Genomic DNA, 22962 nt, shown 5'->3' on the forward strand with positions numbered 1-22962 from the left:
ACCCCACAGCACCCAGACCCCACAGCACCCAGACCCCACAGCACCCAGACCCCACAGCACCCAGACCCCACAGCACCCAGACCCCACAGCACCCAGACCCCACAGCACCCAGACCCCACAGCACCCAGACCCCACAGCACCCAGACCCCACAGCACCCAGACCCCACAGCACCCAGACCCCACAGCACCCAGACCCCACAGCACCCAGACCCCACAGCACCCAGACCCCACAGCACCCAGACCCCACAGCACCCAGACCCCACAGCACCCAGACCCCACAGCACCCAGACCCCACAGCACCCAGACCCCACAGCACCCAGACCCCACAGCACCCAGACCCCACAGCACCCAGACCCCACAGCACCCAGACCCCACAGCACCCAGACCCCACAGCACCCAGACCCCACAGCACCCAGACCCCACAGCACCCAGACCCCACAGCACCCAGACCCCACAGCACCCAGACCCCACAGCACCCAGACCCCACAGCACCCAGACCCCACAGCACCCAGACCCCACAGCACCCAGACCCCACAGCATCCAGACCCCACAGCACCCAGACCCCACAGCACCCAGACTACTCACCATCTAGATGCAGTATTTGTTATTTTTCCTTATTATTTTATTTTTTTGTTTTTGATTTTCTTTAATTTGTTTAATCATATTGCTTTCATTGTTATTATTTTCTTTTATAATGCCTAATAAACCTATTATAAATGTTGACTATATTTTAATTGGTGTGTTTGCTTTACTTTATGGTTTATAGAAATTTTTATGTTCTGTTTTTTTTTATACTAATTTAACATAATTTTTTTTGCTGTTAATATTTATTTAGCTGATAAAAAAAGTTTTTAATTCAGAGTTTATTTCGGTTCAATACTATAATTATGATTGTTCCTAAGTACTCTTAAAATTATTCTGAGCGTGATACATCTTTCGATTTTTTGTAATGGTATTATCACGTGTTAATATGCTCATTTTATCTTTGGTAAAAATGACTTTAATACATATAGTATTTATAAGCTAATATCTATTATTGTCATCCACTTTCTTATTTCAATATTGCAAATTTTTCAACATTTCTACCAATTTGTCAGGGTAATGCGATTTTTAAAGGATGAATTTTTCTTTCCAGTTAGCTTGATGAATAATAATAATGAGAAAATATTTAATGTTTTGGTGCGTTATGATCATGCAAATCATTAACATATTTAGTAACTGACAGTATATATAATACTTTTAAACAATACATATGGTATTAAATGAAAGGATTGCATGCAATTATTAAATTCTTAATGCTGGAAAGACGTATCATTCATAATATTCGATACAAATACTATGTGTTTTGTTTGATGAAAGCGTTCTTAATTCAACAGAGTAGATCAAAAATAACTAAATTAATAATAAGGCAACTAAAGAAAACAGGTAAAAGTGTAATGGTACTGTGTCCAGTGAAATGGCTTCGTTGCGTAATTGTTGAGAACCAATATTTGGCGAAATAATACTTTGAGACGTTGGATGTGACCCATATGTGACAGATGTAACAGAGATGGGACCAGATGAGGCTGGGGTTGTTGGAAAAATTTTAGTAGGCGTTGTTGGGTTACCATTTGCATTCTCATTTGTGACATCGGATACAACAGCTGTTAATTCTTGTCCGTTCGTTGTTATAACAGTTAGTTGGTCACTGGTTTTGTTAATAGCAGCACCTGAGGAGCTTGGAATATTAGCAGGTATGACAGATTTCACACTATTAGTAGAGGAAGTAGTTGACAGTCTTGTGGATGATTGCTGCTCTGATGATAAATACACTGAATTATCACCTGCTAATGTCTTGTATAGTTTAGTCCATGTAGATGTGGCAATATGGCCTTCACTGTCTGTATATATAGATATGATTACTTCTTTGTGAATTGTCTCACCGTCAGACACATATCCAGTATCTTCAATAGTTGAAGCAGGTAATTCGGTTACAGCAGTAATGATGATATTATCAGCAGAGTTCATGGTAGTAACGTGCTGGGCAACCTCAGTGTCAATGCTACCGTCGGAGTGCATTATGCTGGTAGTGTAGTTGTCCTTAGATCTGTCAATGGAGCTGGTACTAGAGTCAGGGTTTTCACCGTTGTGGTCACCTTCATTACTACAACCAATTTGAAAGGTGCTGGTAAACACAACTGGCATACAAGCACTATCAGTCGTAGTAACGAAATGCACAGAGTCCGTCTCAACACTGCCGTCGGTGTGTGTCACAACAGTGGTGTAGTCGCTGTAGTGCTCGCCTGGCCCCTCGATCTTGGATGTGATTGGAACAACAGTGGTCGAGCCGTTGCTGTCGGTGGTGTTCACGTAGTGCACAGAGTCCGTCTCAACACTGCCGTCGGTGTGTGTCACAACAGTGGTGTAGTCGCTGTAGTGCTCGCCTGGCCCCTCGATCTTGGATGTGATTGGAACAACAGTGGTCGAGCCGTTGCTGTCGGTGGTGTTCACGTAGTGCACAGAGTCCGTCTCAACACTGCCGTCGGTGTGTGTCACAACAGTGGTGTAGTCGCTGTAGTGCTCGCCTGGCCCCTCGATCTTGGATGTGATTGGAACAACAGTGGTCGAGCCGTTGCTGTCGGTGGTGTTCACGTAGTGCACAGAGTCCGTCTCAACACTGCCGTCGGTGTGTGTCACAACGGTGGTGTAGTCGCTGTAGTGCTCGCCTGGCCCCTCGATCTTGGATGTGATTGGAACAACAGTGGTCGAGCCGTTGCTGTCGGTGGTGTTCACGTAGTGCACAGAGTCCGTCTCAACACTGCCGTCGGTGTGTGTCACAACAGTGGTGTAGTCGCTGTAGTGCTCGCCTGGCCCCTCGATCTTGGATGTGATTGGAACAACAGTGGTCGAGCCGTTGCTGTCGGTGGTGTTCACGTAGTGCACAGAGTCCGTCTCAACACTGCCGTCGGTGTGTGTCACAACAGTGGTGTAGTCGCTGTAGTGCTCGCCTGGCCCCTCGATCTTGGATGTGATTGGAACAACAGTGGTCGAGCCGTTGCTGTCGGTGGTGTTCACGTAGTGCACAGAGTCCGTCTCAACACTGCCGTCGGTGTGTGTCACAACAGTGGTGTAGTCGCTGTAGTGCTCGCCTGGCCCCTCGATCTTGGATGTGATTGGAACAACAGTGGTCGAGCCGTTGCTGTCGGTGGTGTTCACGTAGTGCACAGAGTCCGTCTCAACACTGCCGTCGGTGTGTGTCACAACAGTGGTGTAGTCGCTGTAGTGCTCGCCTGGCCCCTCGATCTTGGATGTGATTGGAACAACAGTGGTCGAGCCGTTGCTGTCGGTGGTGTTCACGTAGTGCACAGAGTCCGTCTCAACACTGCCGTCGGTGTGTGTCACAACAGTGGTGTAGTCGCTGTAGTGCTCGCCTGGCCCCTCGATCTTGGATGTGATTGGAACAACAGTGGTCGAGCCGTTGCTGTCGGTGGTGTTCACGTAGTGCACAGAGTCCGTCTCAACACTGCCGTCGGTGTGTGTCACAACGGTGGTGTAGTCGCTGTAGTGCTCGCCTGGCCCCTCGATCTTGGATGTGATTGGAACAACAGTGGTCGAGCCGTTGCTGTCGGTGGTGTTCACGTAGTGCACAGAGTCCGTCTCAACACTGCCGTCGGAGTGTGTCACAACAGTGGTGTAGTCGCTGTAGTGCTCGCCTGGCCCCTCGATCTTGGATGTGATTGGAACAACAGTGGTCGAGCCGTTGCTGTCGGTGGTGTTCACGTAGTGCACAGAGTCCGTCTCAACACTGCCGTCGGTGTGTGTCACAACAGTGGTGTAGTCGCTGTAGTGCTCGCCTGGCCCCTCGATCTTGGATGTGATTGGAACAACAGTGGTCGAGCCGTTGCTGTCGGTGGTGTTCACGTAGTGCACAGAGTCCGTCTCAACACTGCCGTCGGTGTGTGTCACAACAGTGGTGTAGTCGCTGTAGTGCTCGCCTGGCCCCTCGATCTTGGATGTGATTGGAACAACAGTGGTCGAGCCGTTGCTGTCGGTGGTGTTCACGTAGTGCACAGAGTCCGTCTCAACACTGCCGTCGGAGTGTGTCACAACAGTGGTGTAGTCGCTGTAGTGCTCGCCTGGCCCCTCGATCTTGGATGTGATTGGAACAACAGTGGTCGAGCCGTTGCTGTCGGTGGTGTTCACGTAGTGCACAGAGTCCGTCTCAACACTGCCGTCGGAGTGTGTCACAACAGTGGTGTAGTCGCTGTAGTGCTCGCCTGGCCCCTCGATCTTGGATGTGATTGGAACAACAGTGGTCGAGCCGTTGCTGTCGGTGGTGTTCACGTAGTGCACAGAGTCCGTCTCAACACTGCCGTCGGTGTGTGTCACAACAGTGGTGTAATCACTACTATGACCGTTTATCATTTCTATGTAGTGCTCAGCAGTTCTATATGTAATGTGTGCACTGTATGGATACAGAAAGTCTGTGGTATAGTAGTATGATAGGACGTCCCTCTCGATATAACCTTTCTCGGAGTCGGTTGTTACTGATGTACTAAGTGCTGGAGAAACAAGGTAAGTTATGTAGCCACCCCAACCGACATGCGTGTACTCTCCAGCAGTATATGTGGATTTATATAAAACTTCCATCAAATACAAAGTCATGTTATTCGACTGGGGGTATGTCAGAATCACATATTGGGTTGGGTCGTGAGTAGTATATAAAATATCACTCTCGGTGATGATTTTCCCGCTCTTATCAGTGGTGATAAAGTAAGATATCACATCCTTCTCCACATAATATTCTTCGTTGTTAGCTGAGGACCAAGTCGACACGGCTGGAGGACTGTACACGCTGGTGTTAGTGTCTGTGTATACATCTCCATTTTCATTAGTGGTTAGCCAATAGCTGATTACTTCATATTCTGTCACGTTATTACCTAGATCAATCTTTACTGTTGTTGGCGATAGGAATGTGCTATTGGAACCCTTCTCTAACAATTCTTCACTTTTATTCCTAGGATTAATATCACTTTTCTTATCTGTGAATATTTGGTCACTAGTTAGTGTCGCATCACTTGATATATTCTGACTTAGTACTAAGGTCAGTTCTAAAACCACTAGCAAATTATGGAAACTTATTAAATTCATAAATTATAAAAGCAAAAATAAATATGTTTATAATTTTTTACTTTCTGTATTCAAATACCAAACGTATGGAAAGGACGAGTGTGGGAAACATCTTGTAAGGAAGCAAGACTCTTTTATATAATAAGCAATTGAATAGAAAATCATTGGGTGTATTTTGCAGTTCAGCTAGAACAAATTATAACTTCTAATCAAAACAAATGAGTAAGTTCATCAGTCTTAGGCAAGGGAAAACTAAGTACTAGAAGGAAAAAAAAGAAATCATAACTGACTGCATCAGGCAATAACATTCTAGATGGGACGTTCCAATAATCCGCATATTTTATTTTCAGTCACCAAGGCAATAATCCCGTCACGGTATAGGTGGGATATTATTTAGGCTAGTGAAGTTATTTTCTTTTATGGATAACCTGCTGGTTAAATTCACACTAGATTAATCTTAGGTATTTTGATTTCCTAATTTGTAGTCTCGGCCTTATTTTTGTCCATCCTCGGTAAAACTTTTTTTTCCTGTCAACCGGGAAAATCACAAAAAAGGATTTTCCTAAGCTTCTTTCAAGGGTCCCGCACCAATGAAAAAAGGGAAGCTAAAGCTCACATGACAAGAGGATTTGCATCAAGGGGCAACACCTAAATCACTTACATGAATAGAAGCAAAAACGATGTTAGGTGCATGATTTTATGTACGGTTGATATATTTTCTACAAACAATCCTTACATATCTTTTTGCATAAATGGGAATATCTGGAATTCTTATTTAAGGAAGGAAAAGAAAAACTGAATGTGACCTTACATCAGTTGTTTAATTAATCCCCCTTGAAATCCACCACGGAGTTATTTATGTAAAACTTGTAAAAATCCCGCTCAAAGGGCAAAAAGTTAAGAATGTTATAAATTTTATACCAAAAAACATCAGGTTATGGCAAAGCCCTGTATTAAGATAAGTATGTCGATTCCTAGTCTGTTGTTTTTATGGCTGTAGGACTAGGATTTTTGTCCAACTTTTATTTGTATGTTCTCCGATTTCCCTTTGACATTTCTTGGAAACAAAGATCATTCTTTCTTTTTATTTAAAAGATTTATACAAGCATTATTTAGAGATTTTATCATGTGATAATTAAACCAGCATTTTATATAATCGAATACACTAACCTGACATACGTTTGAGTACAACCATGGTATCAACTGACAGTAAAACAGATTACCTTTGTTTTTAGTAAGCACGGAACTTTGTCTACGCAATTCGTGACCAAAAACAAATGAAACTAGTGACATTAGGATGGCTTGTATAATCAGACTCGAACCAGCACATATTTGAGGAGGTCTTTACATAAATTTTGCTCAGTTATATGTGGTGGCTCATAGAAAAGATGGCTCTGTTAGAACGGTACTCATGGTCGTTGAACATCAATCGGGTAACTTTTACGTCAGGTGCCATATCTCAGTACACGTTAGGCAGGTTCCCCCAATGCGTTATATGCTATCATACGTAGGCAGTCACACAGTTGCCGTTCACAGCTATATCTCGCGTTTTTCGCAAGATCTTGCAAATTTCGTTTTTTCTATTTTTTTAAAAAAAAAAAGAGATTGCAGCACCTGAGTTTCGCGTATGGTCACCCACTACACTACTCGGTCAGGCTCTCACAAGCTTAACTACAGTTGATCGGACGGGAAACGGTGCTTTCTTGTGGATATGGCCGCAACCGAAAGGGTTTGAATATCCAAATAATATATCGACCTTAACAAGTGGGGTGGTGAGGAGGTTGAGGGTCAGATTGGAAGGGATGTTTGTATGACAGCGTCTGGATGTTAAATACTGTACTGGGGCAACAAATATCGAAGATTTTAACGGTGATGTTTTTGAAGATGTGGACGACTTCAGAGGGGTTGTATGGGCGGTTATGTATTTGAGACAGGTGGTTTAGGGGGTGTCCCAGCACAACCAGTGGCAAAGTAATATGTTCATGTGGTAAATAGAATCCATTTTACTTTCTATTAATCTCAACTCCGGTGAGGGGCGCTATCATTTAACAGTTTTCTTCTTGTGTCATTTTCTCTCCGACATGCCCCAGGTTCTGCAAATTATTATATAACTACTTTAGGATACATCTACAAAATCGTTCTCCTCTTCTTACACAATCTATTATTTGTAGATATTTAAGTAAGAATATCATCCTCAATAAAAAAATTAGTGTTACACTATGCTTTAAAAGTAAGTATTCTAATAATTAATAGATATTGATTTTTGGTTAAATTAAAATATTGTAAATAAAGAGCTTAGAACTTTTTTTGTAGTGGGCATCGCCTTATTAAAAGTTTGGAACATTTGCTCATGATACATTGAGCTTTATAATATATATATATATGTTTATATTAATGTTTAATACACTAACTTAATAACAAGTTAAGAGAAAAGTTACCATTACACTTTCAAATAAGAGTTAGATTTTTTATGGCTAGAAAGATTGGGCATTAAGTAAATGATATATAAAAATTATCCAAAGGTATACTATCAATAGCAAATTTTCTCCAAAAAGGTATTTTATTTGTATCTTTTTTTTTTTTGTTATTATTTTGTGACACTGAAATTGGATAATTGCATCGTTATATAACTATTAACGCAGTTTCTATGTTTTTTTTTATTTATTCTTTTAACCAGAGTTATTTTTTTAGTTTAGAAGTTATAATTACAGCAGATTTCCTATTCTGCGGCCTAAATTCTTTTTTAGTATAAATTCATTCTTACTAGGGGATAGTTTCATATTGTAGTTTGCAACCTAAAAATGAAAAAAAAATTATCGAATGGAACTCCTCTTTAAGAATAACCTTATTTTATTTTCAGTTACAACACTAAAAGCGCTGTATTTACTCATTTGAGAAAGGTTAAAAACTATTTAAGTTCTAGAATAAATAGAAATATTATATTTAGAGCAAACACTAAAGACACTTCTATTAAACTTTATGTCTGATATCGAGATTCTAATAGAGGATCATGGGTGTGTTAGCAGAAATTGCTTGAGGAAGCAAGAAAAACATTTATTAGAATTAAAAAATGTTCTTAATAAACTCTCCTAAAAATAGAATAGTGGTTACTCTTAATAAACTTCAAATTATTTTAGTTCTACTGTTTTAAGAATCTATTATTGCTGCCCATATAGGAAAAAAGGGTAAGATCTAATAGAATCAAATAATCAAAAAGAAACGGGAGGTAACAAGGGACCATAATAATTCTGGCATGTTCTAGAATAGCATATTCGGCTGTTTTGTTTGTATTTACTCTTATATAGATATACCTTCTTTATGCCTTTGTTGTTGTAACTCAATTCATGCATAATAACTCGAAAATGCATATAGTGATAGATATCTTCCAACAATAACATAGGCCGAAATATCCAGTTATGTAAAACCGTGGAGCAACAAAACATATGCATAGTGATTTCTTTACTTTACACTAACGCTGTGATGGGAAAATATTGGTATTGTAGATGGCAATGAAAATAAGGTAGAAACTTGATAGATACTATAAAATTAAACTGATGAACTAAGGGGGTAGTAATGGATTTGTTATAAGTTACCAAAAAAAAGTGATCTGCCTTTTTTTTCATCATAAGAACGCCTCTTGCCCAGTCTTTAATGGCTGATCTCGTTATTTATAGCAACAATAATCTCTTCGTACTGAAAATCAAAGCAACAATCGTACAAGCACGATAAACTTCAATGAGATGGCATTATAGTTCTAGATCACCATTTGGTAAATGCAGGTAAAAAGTTAAAAAAAAAAAGGTAACTTTTTCTTTTTGTCTAAACGACTAGGTAATTGGTGCCGTATTAATTTTTTCTTTTTTTTTTCATTCAAGAAAATTTTCAGCCTAATATGCTGTTAAGGTGTTATAATTTCAATGCAAAATGAAGATTTTCCCCTACTTAATCCAAAGGGCTGGTTAATTTAAGACGATACTAGCTGTGAGTTTTTGAAGAACATTGTCGGTAAGCATCGGATCCGTTCTTCACTAATCTATGCTCTGCAACGCTTTCGTCGGTAATTAGTATAGGGACAGAAAATTCAAAACTGAGAGAATGAACTTAGAATAATTAATATTTTGCTTTCAATTTATTTTTTCTACTGACCATTGAGAGCATATTAACTGTATTTCTCATCTAATGAATAATACCGAAAATTAGGTTTTATCTCTTAATAAAAAAATTGCCGTGGTAACATCTACAACTAAATAAATGTTCAATATTACCAATAATATTCAACTCATAAACTTTTAGTTCAGAAAGTAATGTATTAAAAGAAAAATTCTCTTACTGTTATCTCTGTTCCTACTTGTCATTAAAGTGATTATACTAAGATAGTATAGTTATAAGAATTGCTGATAATAGTATAGAATATACAAAAAGTACTTGTGAAGCTTTCTATAATAGTTATGCCCTTTCAAACATTGTTTGGTTGTATAACAAGTTAATTTTAGAAAAAATTAATTTAGGAGGATTTAACCAAGTTTATCAACTTCTTAATTGGTAATGACAATATTGCTATTTATGGTTAGAATATTCGTTGCCTTACAACTCAATTGAAACTGCTACTAAATTGTGAAAAGAAATGAGTTCTTGAAGACAGAAATGAGTATCATAGGAAACAATAAGATTAAAGTAGCATGTTCAGTAATAACGTTACAGACAGTATTCTTTGTTCTATATTTTCTATAGTACTAGCTTTTGTTTTGTTTTTTTTATGTTTGTTATTCCGATACCTATTATTAGCAAATCGAGAGAGTATCTATGTACTTATTAAAATCAAAGGTCATCAGGTGAAATTTTTTGAATAATATTAAAATTATCTTTTATCGGCCACAATATAACGGAGTGCAAATTTTCTCCGCTATAGACTGTTTTCATGTTAGTAACGCCTAGCTTAGAGTGAGAAACTGGCTCAAATATTATTCCGAAGATTGTATTGGTCAATAGTGTACTATAGACGCCCAAAACCCAACAGAGGAATAAAGCAAAAAGTTATGAATTCGTAGATATATAAACAGGTTATATTCTCACTTACAAATTTTATATTCGCTATGCACATTTCGTCAATTTTTTTTTATTATGGAAAGAAAGAACACAACAAAAATAACAATGATTTTTGACTTTATGCTAGTCTCTTCCATTATTTTTGGCTTGTTCTTTCGCATGACATATGCAACTCAATTAGAAGGTTGCGTCATATTTCAATCAGAGATTCCCGGATTAACTGCGAAAGTTTATTCATATGAGCTGTATGACCAAAACAGTTATAAGTCTGATAGTTATATGGCTGGAGGATATAGATATCATCAGTTGATCGGTAAAACAACAGAAGTTCCAGACATATCTATAACATTCCCAATGCCTTGTATTGTTGACGGATCGATTATTAAATGGTGTACCAGTGAAGACAGTACGTTAATTAATGGGAATGAATTTTACTGCAAAGATGATACTTCTGTTATTTGTTCGTACCCTGAAGTAACTCACCGAGATTATTATGGGCTAGATATCACTATCACAAATGTTACCATTGAATTGACCGGTTATTACAAAGCTCCACAAACCGGTTCTTACACTTTGTCTATTCCATCTGTAGATGATTCTGTCGTTATTACAATAGGAGGAGGTACTGCCTTTGATTGCTGTACTCAAGACTCATCTCAAACTAGTAGTGAAGACTTTTCTATAAATGGTATTTTACCATGGAACACTGGGGGATACAACCCTCGTTCTGTTGATTTTGAATTAATCCAAGGTATGTATTATCCAATAAAGGTTGTTTATACGAACGCAGTATCTTGGGGTAATTTGAACTATGATTTGATTGCACCGGATGGTACGGGGATTTCATTAAACGGTAATTTATACAGCTTTCCTGATAACCCCGATTTATCTCAATGTCGTGAAATAGATCCAGTTACTTCTACTTCATATACTGCTGGGACAGAAAGTATTACTACAACTGTTTCTACACTGTCCACCTACATCATCGGGTCTGACAGCCAAAGCACCCCAGAGATAGTGTTCGTCGTTGAGACACCAGCCCCTCCATCTACCTCTTCCTCGACCTCCTCCTCGACCTCCTCTTCGACCTCCTCCTCGACCTCCTCCTCGACCTCCTCTTCGACCTCCTCTTCGACCTCCTCCTCAGCCTCAGGCACAGACATAGGTATCACCACCTCTACCAGTTTCATCCCGGGAACAGAAAGTATTACTACAACTGTTTCTACACTGTCCACCTACATCATCGGGTCTGACAGCCAAAGCACCCCAGAGATAGTGTTCGTCGTTGAGACACCAGCCCCTCCATCTACCTCTTCCTCGACCTCCTCCTCGACCTCCTCCTCAGCCTCAGGCACAGACATAGGTATCACCACCTCTACCAGTTTCATCCCGGGAACAGAAAGTATTACTACAACTGTTTCTACACTGTCCACCTACATCATCGGGTCTGACAGCCAAAGCACCCCAGAGATAGTGTTCGTCGTTGAGACACCAGCCCCTCCATCTACCTCTTCCTCGACCTCCTCCTCCTCTTCGACCTCCTCTTCGACCTCCTCCTCAGCCTCAGGCACAGACATAGGTATCACCACCTCTACCAGTTTCATCCCGGGAACAGAAAGTATTACTACAACTGTCTCTACACTGTCCACCTACATCATTGGGTCTGACAGCCAAAGCACCCCAGAGATAGTGTTCGTCGTTGAGACACCAGCCTCTCAAGGTGATAGTACCTCCTCCTATGCACCAGGCACAACTACTAAAACAGCCTTTCATAATATTTCTACAAGAAGTAAAGAAATACTTACATCTGAGTCACTATTGGTTGATGGAACTGATCAATCAGAGGAAATGTTGAATACCCCTACTCTATCCAGACAGCAGAATTCTTTTACAAATTCTAAGAGCAACTATAATGGGCCATCAATACCAAGTATTACATTTTTAGGCGGTGCCGATAGTGTAGGTGGAAGAGTAAACTATCTAGTAACTATGTTAGCAACATTTTTATCTGTTATTCTATTATGAATATATGAACAGAAACTATTACTGCTGTTTCTTCAAACCAATAGCTACTAGATTTCATGGTTTTATTCTGAAATCATCATATACTCCTATTAGGAAAAGCTTATCTACAAAAATATAGGACTCTTATTAATTTTATTCGATCGAAAATATCGGCTATATATTTACTTCTACGTATCCATTGCATTATGATGGTTGAAAAGTTCGTTCTTTATCTTTTTATTAGATTATTATATTTATATTTATATTTATATTTATATTTATATTTATATTTATATTTATATTTATATTTATATTTATATTTATATTTATATTTATATTATTTATATTTATATTATTTATATTTAGATTATTTATATTTATATTTATATTTATATTAGTTATATTTATATTTATATTATTAATATTTATATTTATATATTTTATCTTTCTTGTAGTTATTGAAAATAAAAACAAGCACATTACCAGTTATAACCCTCAAGAAGTGTTATTATTTCCTACTTTGCTTGTTTAATAATAAAGACACTCTCATAGTTTAGCAAGTAGTTACTATTTGATCCTCAGAAGATCTTTTTATAATATTGAAATGCTTATTTATAGCAATAACACAACGTTATTTCGAATTGCTGAGGTATATCGACTTTGAAGCATAACCAAAGCTATCGTACTATCTAAAACTGAGCTCAGTATAGAAGTGGACATTATGATATGAGCACGAAAGAAAACTGTTATATTTTCATTTGACTTCTATAGTGAACTAGTAGTCTAATATATCGAATTGGTCTTTATATGTTTCTCTTTGGCTGAGTGAATGTACCTCTTAAAACAAAAAGTACTCCTTAACAAATGAGGTTATATTATTTAAAATTCCAAAACTATATTGCACTATGGACTTGATTGTTAACCAAAATATTAAATTACGATGATAAAAACATTACCCGGTATTAACTACATTATTTATAGTTACAGTACCTCTAATTATAAACTTTAGATTTTCAACAAATATACAAAACAAACTTAGGGCATAAAAAAGATATATTCCATGTACAGAGCACATTTGCATATTATAATTATCGGTTTGTAAACAAAAAAAGAGTATGTTAACAGTAGGGCAGAACATGTGCTATTCTATCTATTCTATTTTCTTCATTTTTAGTTTGACGCACAACTTGCAGCCCCTTATTGCATTAAAAATAGGTGCAGGAAATAAATAAAAGGTAAATAAAAATTGATATTAGAAATTATTTCCATTTACAGTTTCCCTTGTTTTCCTCCCAGTCGTCCGACAAATAATTATAACAGATGATAAGAATTAGCTCGAGAAATATTCATCGGTTTTTTTTGTTCAATATTGATGAATTTTCTTAATAGAATATTCACCAATATATAAAAAAAAGGTTCTAAAAAGAAGAACGTGGAGGAACGGTCAAAACTAAAAAGAAAAGAAGATAGAAGAACACTACTAAGGAGACTTTATGTAATTTGGAGTTTATTTTGATTTGATGACTAAATACTCCGCGGTGACATGTTCGAGCACTATTCTGTTATATTCTTGATACCGTGTGTCAAACACTTTTTAATGGTAACTCCAATTATTGGTCTCCGCGGACAAAATTAATCAAGTAGTTAACAAGTAAAAATAAAAAAATGTAGGAAACTATATTCCTCGAAAAAAAAAAAAAAAAACAATGGGAAAACTGAGAAACCATATTTTCAAAACAATACCGGTGAATTTTGTCAAAGGCATTCTTTTTTTAAAAAAAACATAAGATGTTTCTTCTAAAAATTTGTTTGTCACCTAAATCTAAACTTTCTCTTGTTTTGAATTATGTTATTGAATGTTATTTCAGTGTCTTCATTAAGATTTTCCTAAAACCTTTTGTCAGCTAAATTCCTACATTAACACACAAAATTGCGCCCATGGAAAAACATCTACTTGGTATTAAGAGTAATATGACAAAATTCCTAAGGGTATTGCTAACAGTTTTTGTACATTTTTAATATTAGTGCCGTATAAAATAATAAACAAACACAATATTAAACGTTACCACCAGTAAAACTTCCTATCATCATTGGGATGTCGACCCATATTCGATGATGTCAATATTACATCATATATATAGAATAGGATAACTTTAATACAGTCCACAGAGTTATGACTAGATAAATTGAAACATTCACATTCACAAAATTGAGTTAACAACCATGCGGACATTCCTTAATTTTATGACTACAAATACCATGTCAAATAGGGTTAGATAAGCCTTTATAATAAACAGGATTTTTGGGTTTTTCTAAACAGCTCTTGAAATTGTTTTTAGAATCTTTTGTCCAAAAAAAATTTTAATAACACAATAAACTATCGATTTATAAAAATGAATATACACACTAAGCTTAAACCATTCATGAATAGTTCAATCTTTTCCTTTTATATCACACTATTGCTTCTTTTCCTTGTTAATGGCGATAACACCTGCAATATATTGTCAGTTAATGATGACTCTAGTACTATAAATTCAATATTTGGCTCAACCAAACAAAACCCATTCCCATTGGGCTGCAACCCTGAAGGCGTGACACATAATCCAGGTCTAATTGCAGAAATATGGCAATATGACTATATAAATCCTTACTATTTCTGTCCTGATAAATACGATGGTTCCTACTGTCAAATGCCATGGAGACCCAACGAGCAGAAAATATGCTGGGATCCTAGTTATTCTGATGTTAATTATCCTAGATATGGATATAAGCAACGTAAGCTAATAGCAAAATCTGAAAATGTAACTGGGGTGCTTAACTTCAATTATACTCCAAAAAAAGGTTGTACACCATTTTTGAACTCTTTACCGATTAACTATAATTTAGCTCAACAAATCACAACAACAAACTTCACAATGATATTATACGGATATTTCAAACCAAAGAAATCTGATTTTTACACCTTCCACATAGAAGGTGATGATTTGTTATATCTCAACTTTGGTGCTGGGAATGCTTTCAACTGTTGCCAGCAAGAAAGTCAATCTGATAAATTTGGGAATTACCAAGCATACTCCCTTTGGGGTTCAAAACAAATTAAAGCTGATTTGAAGGTATATCTTATTGGCGAATCGTATTATCCTATTAGAATATTCTTTAATAATAGAGACTACATAGCAAAGTTTGCGATGTCATTTACTATCGGAAATGAAAAAACTGTAATAAATGATTTTACTGAGTATTTATATTCGGTCGACAAAGTGACTCAGAATTGTCAAAATGATATTATGTTTTCAACAACATGTTATAAGGGCCTTATTACTTCCACCTATCGAACAGAATATTCAACATTTTGTACTGATTTATATCACATACCCAAAACCAAGACTATCTATCAAATAAAATTACCATGCTCTTATGAAGACATAGAAGAAGAATGTAAGACTGGGTTTTATGATCCAATAAAAAATACTTGCTATCCACCGAACGCAATAACTTCTAGCATGATATCTACAAGCTCTACTATATTATTGAGTAGTTCATTAAATCAAAGCTCCATGATAACCAGTAGTGAAAGTAGAGCGACTGTAGATAGCAACTCACCTTCTATTCCAACTATTACGAAATCATTAGGTGCACAGTTATCTTCTAGATTTTCAGATGCCGTTACATCACCGCTTTTTCCACTATTACCGACTTCGGTTTATATTACTAATGATCATTCTACAGTACAGGATGATGAATATGACTACTCTCAGTACGATTCTAAAATAAGCTCCATAGCATCAATAGAAGAAAAATCAGAAGTTATAGGTGAGGGCAACAATTTTGAATCTTTTGAAGATGACTTTAGATTGTTTTCGGAAGACGACGATTTAACTGGTTTTTACACCAGAAAAGATAATATATCTACTCCACTAGACATTAATATTTCCAAAGATCATTCTTCTTATAAATCATTAAAGGAAGAATTGATATTGACGACCAATGAAAACAGTTTCTCTTGGTCAGCAGTCACATCATACAATGTACAAGAGGGTTTTGGGTCATCGATTATTTTTTCCAATTCATCTAGAGTATATTTATCCACTATCAGTAATCGAAATTCGTTAACTGAGGTTGACTCTTTACTTTCCTTAACTCAAACATCAGATACAGGTCAACAAGAGGTTTTAAATAAGATATCATTGTCAAGCCTTCTAGAAACCGTAAAGGAAAGCAGTTCGTTATCCGAACAAGTAAATATGTCTAATTTTCAATCCAACCTAGAACACTCTTTATCTAATGAATGGACGGAGAGCTCTAATATGACAAAGAGGCTTACTAACTCCTTCGATGATACAATAAACCGTCCAGATGTTTTAACCAGTTCCTTCACTTCAATTAATTCAAGTGGAAGAATGATCTTTGGCGGAAGCTCGTCCGTGGTTGAAATACTAAATGGTAATGCGTCAAAATACGTGCTAGTAAATTATTCAAAGTATCACTCCACTGAAATTGCTTTCTCTGAGATCCGTAATGATTCTTGCTCTGAATCAAGAGGTGAACTTAAAGTATCAACAAGGAAAACACAAATGAATTCATCTTTCATTAGTATAAGCACTATTTTATTTGATTCTAGTAGCTATTCCAGCACTGTAGCATCAAGACATATTACCACTATGTATCGAACATCACAAACCGATGATAAGGAGTACACATCAATTTCCAATGAACTTAATAATCAATTGACACCATCGAGTGCGATATCAGTCCCTATAATCAACTCGAATGTACAATACTCGAAACAGAATCATTATATTGATAATGAGACTTACTTCATGAATATATGCCCCAGGAATGCCTCTAAAACGATATGTGAAAACTCAAATCCAGCTAGCACAACGTCAACAATTTTCTTCCATAGTATAGCTGATCAATCATTATGTTATACAGCAAAGCTCGTGTCAAGCCCATATAAACTGGTTGATGCAACATCTATGTTAAGTGTAGAGTTTGATGATAGTTTTTCGAGTCAAGTTGGATTTGATTACACAATAACAGTATTGGAGAATCCCATATCAGCAATGGAAACACCAATTTTTTCTATTAATATATTTCCAATCGCCAGTACCAATGTAACAATGTTTATGGTAGATGAGCAAGAAACTAGCGAACTTTACGGAGATTTGCTGATCAATAACTTGGGAATTGATAAGACAGTAGCTTCTCAAATAGAAATTAACTGGATTAACACGACATTATCGCAATCTCTTATTAACTATAGCAACAAAATTGGTGATGGAGTTCCTGTCAGCAACGAAAGCCACAGTAACATTGATACCAGCTTGGGAATCTTTTTAATTGTTGGTTTTCTGCTTGCAATTCTTGTTTAGCCTAACTCTTATTTAGAGGTACGTTAGTTTGTTTTGTCTTATTTATAGCAAGTATATTATAATTGTCAAAGTTCATATTAGTAATCGTTTTCCTTTGGTGCTAGTCATCGACAAAATTTACGATTGAGCTGAAAATTTTGTCAATGAGCATATGGTAGGTGACCTCTAAAGGACAAATTGCTCTTTATAGATGTTTATTTAGGCTCTATTGTATCGAAATATAGACCGATAAGGAACACTGTTTCGCAATGACCGTATAGGCTAAATCAATAATTCGATGAGTCGCAATCGGCTCATCGCTTTTGAAATGCCGAACCTGGAAAATTTCAAGAAATTCAAGAAGTTCAAGAAAGCAGTAAAGACAGTCGAGTTTAACATGCTGACTAGTAAAGGCATATTCTGATTTAAGTGCAGTTCCTCGCAATGGGATAACATATTTACCAGTCAGAGTCGAGATAGTAAGATATTTGATTTACTAGTTGCTGGCAGATGTTATATTTTACTAAGGGAAATAGAACGGGAATATAGAGGAAAGTGAAAATAAATACCATAAGAGTATATAATCTAAAACAAAAGGGCAGTTGTTTATTAAAGGTAGCTAATTTAAAAGTTTGTTTGTTTATTGAGCAGGGATCAATATATAAATAAAGAGGAAACTGCTAAAACTAACATGAATTCTCAGTTTGATGGGTTTGTTAACATTCATTCCGTATTCTATTCAATATTCCACCCCACCGAAGGAACAAAAGTGAAGTATGATTTCCCTCCACGGAGTTTAGAGAAAAGTGGTATAAATTTTGATTCGATCAAAAATTATATTATCCCAAAACACGCACTCTGTCACAGGTTAATAACATTCAAGTACGAGAAGTTTCGAATAGCATGCTATCCTGTTACTATCAATTCCAGCATATATGCAAGAAATTTCTTTAGTTTTAATTTTGTCTTTGTGTTTCCATATGATTGTGAAACTTCACCTTATGAGCCTGCCATTGAAAGACTGGGGAAAATGTTCAGGGTACTGGAAATCCAAAATCAGATACTTTCAAAAGCCGAAAAGGATCCTATAATATACAATTTCAAATCATCGGATAAGGGACATAATTATGACGTGGAAACGGCATCTCAAATGAAAAATGATGATATGAGCTCCATTCTAACTAGTGAACAACGGTACAAATATGAGAAGTTGAATGATATTCTCTCAACGATGACTTCCGTTGATTCAAGCTTCTCAATAAGGGATCTTCTGATGAGGATATATCAGGACTTAAACACATATTCAGAATGTTTGATACCTATTGATGAAGGAAATGCAGTTGATATTAAATTATTTCCTTTATTGGCACCACCCACTCCATATATATCATCGGAAGATGTTCCAATATCTCTCGTCAATTTATCCAAAATAGTCGATGTAAACTGGGATCCTATTATGTTAAGCATAATCCCGTTTATTAATGGACTAAATACAATTTATATGATTGCTGAGTTAAGCAAGAATGATGAACGAGTGGTGATTGAATTCATTAGACATTTAGTTTATTATAATTGTTTGATACTTACAGATATTTTTCAGTTTACTAATATCTATGCACCAACCTCAAATATTCATTTGTTTTTAATGGATCCGTTAATGGCTTCGGATTGTCAGACATATGTTGTTTTGCCTAGCCATTCTAAATTACCAGATTTGGATTTTGACCATAATACTGACAAGGCATCATCCGTATATAAACATGAAAGACACTATACAAATGATTCCAATACGACATCTTTAAGCTCTTTTAATGGAACTGGGTCAAGAAGGCAATCCAGATCATCCTCAGTTGAATATAAAAGTAACAATTTCTACAAAAACAAAAAACAATCCGAAAGTACTCTCTCAACATCAAATTCACGGAATAGAATCAATAATTCGAAGTTTCTACCGACTAAATCGATACTATTTGACCTGTATAGGTCTTTATCTCAAGGTATAACATTACAAGAATGGTATAAATTTAACTACAATGTGATTAGGGAGCAAAGAATAGACATAAGAAGATTTATAACTTTTGGCTTATTAAGGGGGATAATATATAGATGCAGCACACATCCAATTATAACATCAATTGATCATCTCGAAAACTTATTGAAGTTAAATGAATTAACTGATAAAACTAACGATGCCGAAAAAGCAATGTACCAAACTAGACATATTAATAGCAATGCTGCTGATGAAGCACTTATGAATGCTTACAAAAAACTTTCTATTACTGAGAATTTAGTAAAAGGTGTCGTCAGGTCAGAGACAAACAATAGCTCTCTCTCGGGGACGCCAGAATTGGGTTCTTCAAAAGTTTCGGCACCAAAAAGAGCTAAAAGATTATCAAAAGTGTCTTTCGAAACTGTACCGGATCAGAAAAAACTCTTTAAATGGACATCACAGAATGAATCCTATAGAACGGATTTGTTTTGGGATAATCTTAAAAGAGAGGAGAAAGATATCTTATTACAATGCCTAACAGATGCTGATTCAATAGATAAGATGTCAGTATTGTTAGAGAGGCCTCGGAATGAGGTTCAGGAACTATTAAATGAACTTGGTGATTTCAAAATGGTACATTTATAATGACAGTCCTGTTCACCATGTTGTTCGGCGCCCACCGCTATATTTAGCCTCTTAGATTAGATTATTCTGTCCCAAAAACAAATAAAATGATCTGTTCTAACCGATTAAGAATCATTATTATAACCCATGTAGCACAACAAATCATAAGTATAGTCAAATAATAATAAGTATACCCTGTATTATGAACTGTAACCATTTCTGCATCGTGGGTACTCTTACTTTTATGCTTGCGGACACGGTATGGTTTACAGTTGTCTTTAATGATTTCGGTATACACATTCCTGTCAGTGTTCCGCTGAATTTTAGTTGTTGTTCCTGTAGAAATATGGGATGATTTGGTTACCTCATAGTAATACTTGATTTCATCTTCATCTTCGGGATAAGGTACTTGAACCATATCATGCTAGTTCATTAAAAAGAATGGGTTTAGGGGAAATACCAATTTTAATTTTAAATGTTTGCATATACTTGTAGAGTTATTCTAAAAAATAGAGTTAAAGGGGGCTTCGATCTCTTTTACTTTTTCAAAAGTCGCGCTTCGTTTTCTTGATTTTCGCATCGCATTGTTGTATCATTTTCCAAACTAACTAAACAAAAACATATGGGGAAATAGCCAATAAACTGCTACAGTTGAACTAGTTTAAATTTTATTTTAAGTTGAAAAGATTGCTATACTTTACTATATTGAATATATGGCTACCTATTCCTGGAACATTGTTAATAACTTTGATTTGAAAAATAATAGCCTCACTATCAAAGTTATATGAACCATGATAACTGCGTTTTGATACATCTAAATGCAAATGTATAAATATCTGGCTGTTCAGGGCCAGACTCTTTCGGAACAGGTTCTTCTGGGTTAGGAATTCTAGGGTCAGGCAAATTAGGATTTTCTGGGTCTGGTTCTGATGGATCTTCAGGCTCTGGATTTACAGGATTGGGATCGATTGGATCTGTAGGGTCAGGTGGAGGTGTAGGATCTGTAGGGTCAGGTGTAGGTGTAGGATCTGTAGGGTCAGGTGTAGGCGTCGGCTCTGTGGGGTCCACAGAAGATGGTGGAGTGCTTGTTACAGTGGTGCTTGATTCAAGAGGTTGTCCAAAAAAGTCTTCTAGGGATAAACCTCCGCCATTGAAAATAATTAGATTATCGTAGTCCAAAAGATCAAAAGATGCATCTCTTGTGAGCTTTGGATGAAGCTTATTTCTAGTTGCCAGATTCTTTATGCTTGTTTTTAATTCTGTTGGTGTTATTATTGTATTGTCAGATTTCGTTGGTGCTAGTGATAAAAAGTAAGCTACAACTCCAGCGACATGAGCTGCTGCTGCTGAAGAACCAGTGATATAATTGGTTTCTTTATAGAGTGTAGGGGCTCTATTAGGCCATGTTGTTAATAGCCTGTCACCCGGAGCATATAAGTCAACACAAGATCCCCAGTTTGCTTGCTTTAAGGGAGTGTCTAAAATTGTCATTGCTGAAACTGTAATTGGTTTCTTCGAAGCAGCAGGACTTGATTGACAAGCATCTATTCCCCTACTACCTGCACCAACTACCACATGGAGCCCGTTTGACACAACTTTATCCATTGCTCTATCTAACGCTTTTGATCTAGGACCTGAAATTGCGAACAGTAAAACTGAAGCCTTTGCATAACCTCCAGCTATTTGATTGTGATGATTATTTATTGCATATTCTAATCCTTGGATTATATTAGAAACTAAGCCACGTCCTTGCCAATTCAGTACTTTAATATCCCATACTATGGCATCAGGGGCAGCTCCAAACTCTGTTGCTATTAAGCCTGCCATTTGTGTCCCATGCCCATTAAGGTCATCAAATTGCTCACTCTGAACTGTATTAATTCCCTTTGAAACTTTTCCTGCCAGGAACGGATTTTCTACAAATATTCCTGTATCTAAAACATAAACATCTACATTCGAACCTGTTCCTGTATTATCCCATACATATTCACGGTATGTTGTTAGATCTAAAGTATTTCGGTGAGAACTTCTTGCTAATTGCCATGGTGAATTACCTGTTACTTCTTTTTCATTGATATGGATCTCAGAATCCATTTCCACATACTCTACAATATTCTTTTCTTTAATGAATCTTAATGTGTTGCTTGTGAAATATCCGGTATAGCCCTTAAAGCCTAAGCCGAGGTCGAATCTTTTAATAATTCCACCTGAGATTGAGTTTTCTGTATCCATCATCTTCTTTAGGAAAGGGTGATTGGATGGTGACTTCTCTATATCGGATAACAAGAATTGATTTACTTCTTCTATATGTTTCTGCATCTCACTAGTATAAGCAAAATCCTTGAAAATCACAATGTATCTGTGAGGGATCAATACCAGGTGTGAATAATCTAGCTCTGCATCATTGTAAGAAGGTCTGAACAAGGGTGCCAATTGTTTATTTTCATAGAATGGGGCTTTTTCTGGCAATTGATTATTTGGTGATACAAAACAATTCAACGTCTTGAGACCATCAATGTTTGGTAGTACAATACCACCAACCATTGATAGCATTAAGATTAACCAAAAGTAATAAATCGGCCGCATTTTGAATAGATTTTCTCAACCTTTTATATATTCCTGTTTCTTTTGGAATGAAATCTATGGTCTACACAATTGGTTGTTATATCTGAAATTTTTGTATAAAATAGAAACTTAATAGTTCAAAAGGACCGTCAGAAAAAAAAAAACCTAGATATTGAAGAGAAATAAGGAATCCCCGGTAAACCAGTTTCACGTCCGCTATTTATACTTTTTTTTCCACCTGGGTCACTACTAGCTCACCCCTATTCCAAT

The 22962-nt window shown here is 36.7% G+C and overlaps 5 protein-coding genes across 5 annotated transcripts; 3 read left to right on the forward strand and 2 right to left on the reverse strand.

Moving 5' to 3' along the window:
* Positions 1-1392: 1392 nt before the first annotated feature.
* On the reverse strand, positions 1393-5130 carry RNJ42_02260 (uncharacterized protein; the record flags this gene model as incomplete). The annotated part of the gene is made up of 1 exon (XM_071052425.1): positions 1393-5130. The coding sequence occupies one exon, from the start codon at positions 5128-5130 to the stop codon at positions 1393-1395; it is 3738 nt and encodes a 1245-aa protein (XP_070906272.1).
* Positions 5131-10260: 5130 nt separating this feature from the next.
* Positions 10261-12180, forward strand: RNJ42_02261 (uncharacterized protein; the record flags this gene model as incomplete). The annotated part of the gene is made up of 1 exon (XM_071052426.1): positions 10261-12180. The coding sequence occupies one exon, from the start codon at positions 10261-10263 to the stop codon at positions 12178-12180; it is 1920 nt and encodes a 639-aa protein (XP_070906273.1).
* A 2372-nt stretch (positions 12181-14552) lies between these two features.
* Positions 14553-17534, forward strand: RNJ42_02262 (uncharacterized protein; the record flags this gene model as incomplete). Its single annotated transcript, XM_071052427.1, has 1 exon — positions 14553-17534. The coding sequence occupies one exon, from the start codon at positions 14553-14555 to the stop codon at positions 17532-17534; it is 2982 nt and encodes a 993-aa protein (XP_070906274.1).
* Positions 17535-18204: 670 nt separating this feature from the next.
* NPR2 (nitrogen permease regulating protein NPR2) lies at positions 18205-20148 on the forward strand (the record flags this gene model as incomplete). Its single annotated transcript, XM_071052428.1, has 1 exon — positions 18205-20148. One exon carries the CDS (start codon positions 18205-18207, stop codon positions 20146-20148), a length of 1944 nt encoding a protein of 647 aa, XP_070906275.1.
* Positions 20149-20907: 759 nt separating this feature from the next.
* Positions 20908-22713, reverse strand: RNJ42_02264 (uncharacterized protein; the record flags this gene model as incomplete). The annotated part of the gene is made up of 1 exon (XM_071052429.1): positions 20908-22713. One exon carries the CDS (start codon positions 22711-22713, stop codon positions 20908-20910), a length of 1806 nt encoding a protein of 601 aa, XP_070906276.1.
* Between the last annotated feature and the right edge of the window lie 249 nt (positions 22714-22962).

The sequence above is a fragment of the Nakaseomyces bracarensis genome (genome assembly GCF_045282275.1).
Source record: "Nakaseomyces bracarensis strain CBM3 chromosome Unknown Scaff9_0, whole genome shotgun sequence".
NCBI classification, from domain to species: Eukaryota; Fungi; Ascomycota; class Saccharomycetes; order Saccharomycetales; family Saccharomycetaceae; genus Nakaseomyces; species Nakaseomyces bracarensis.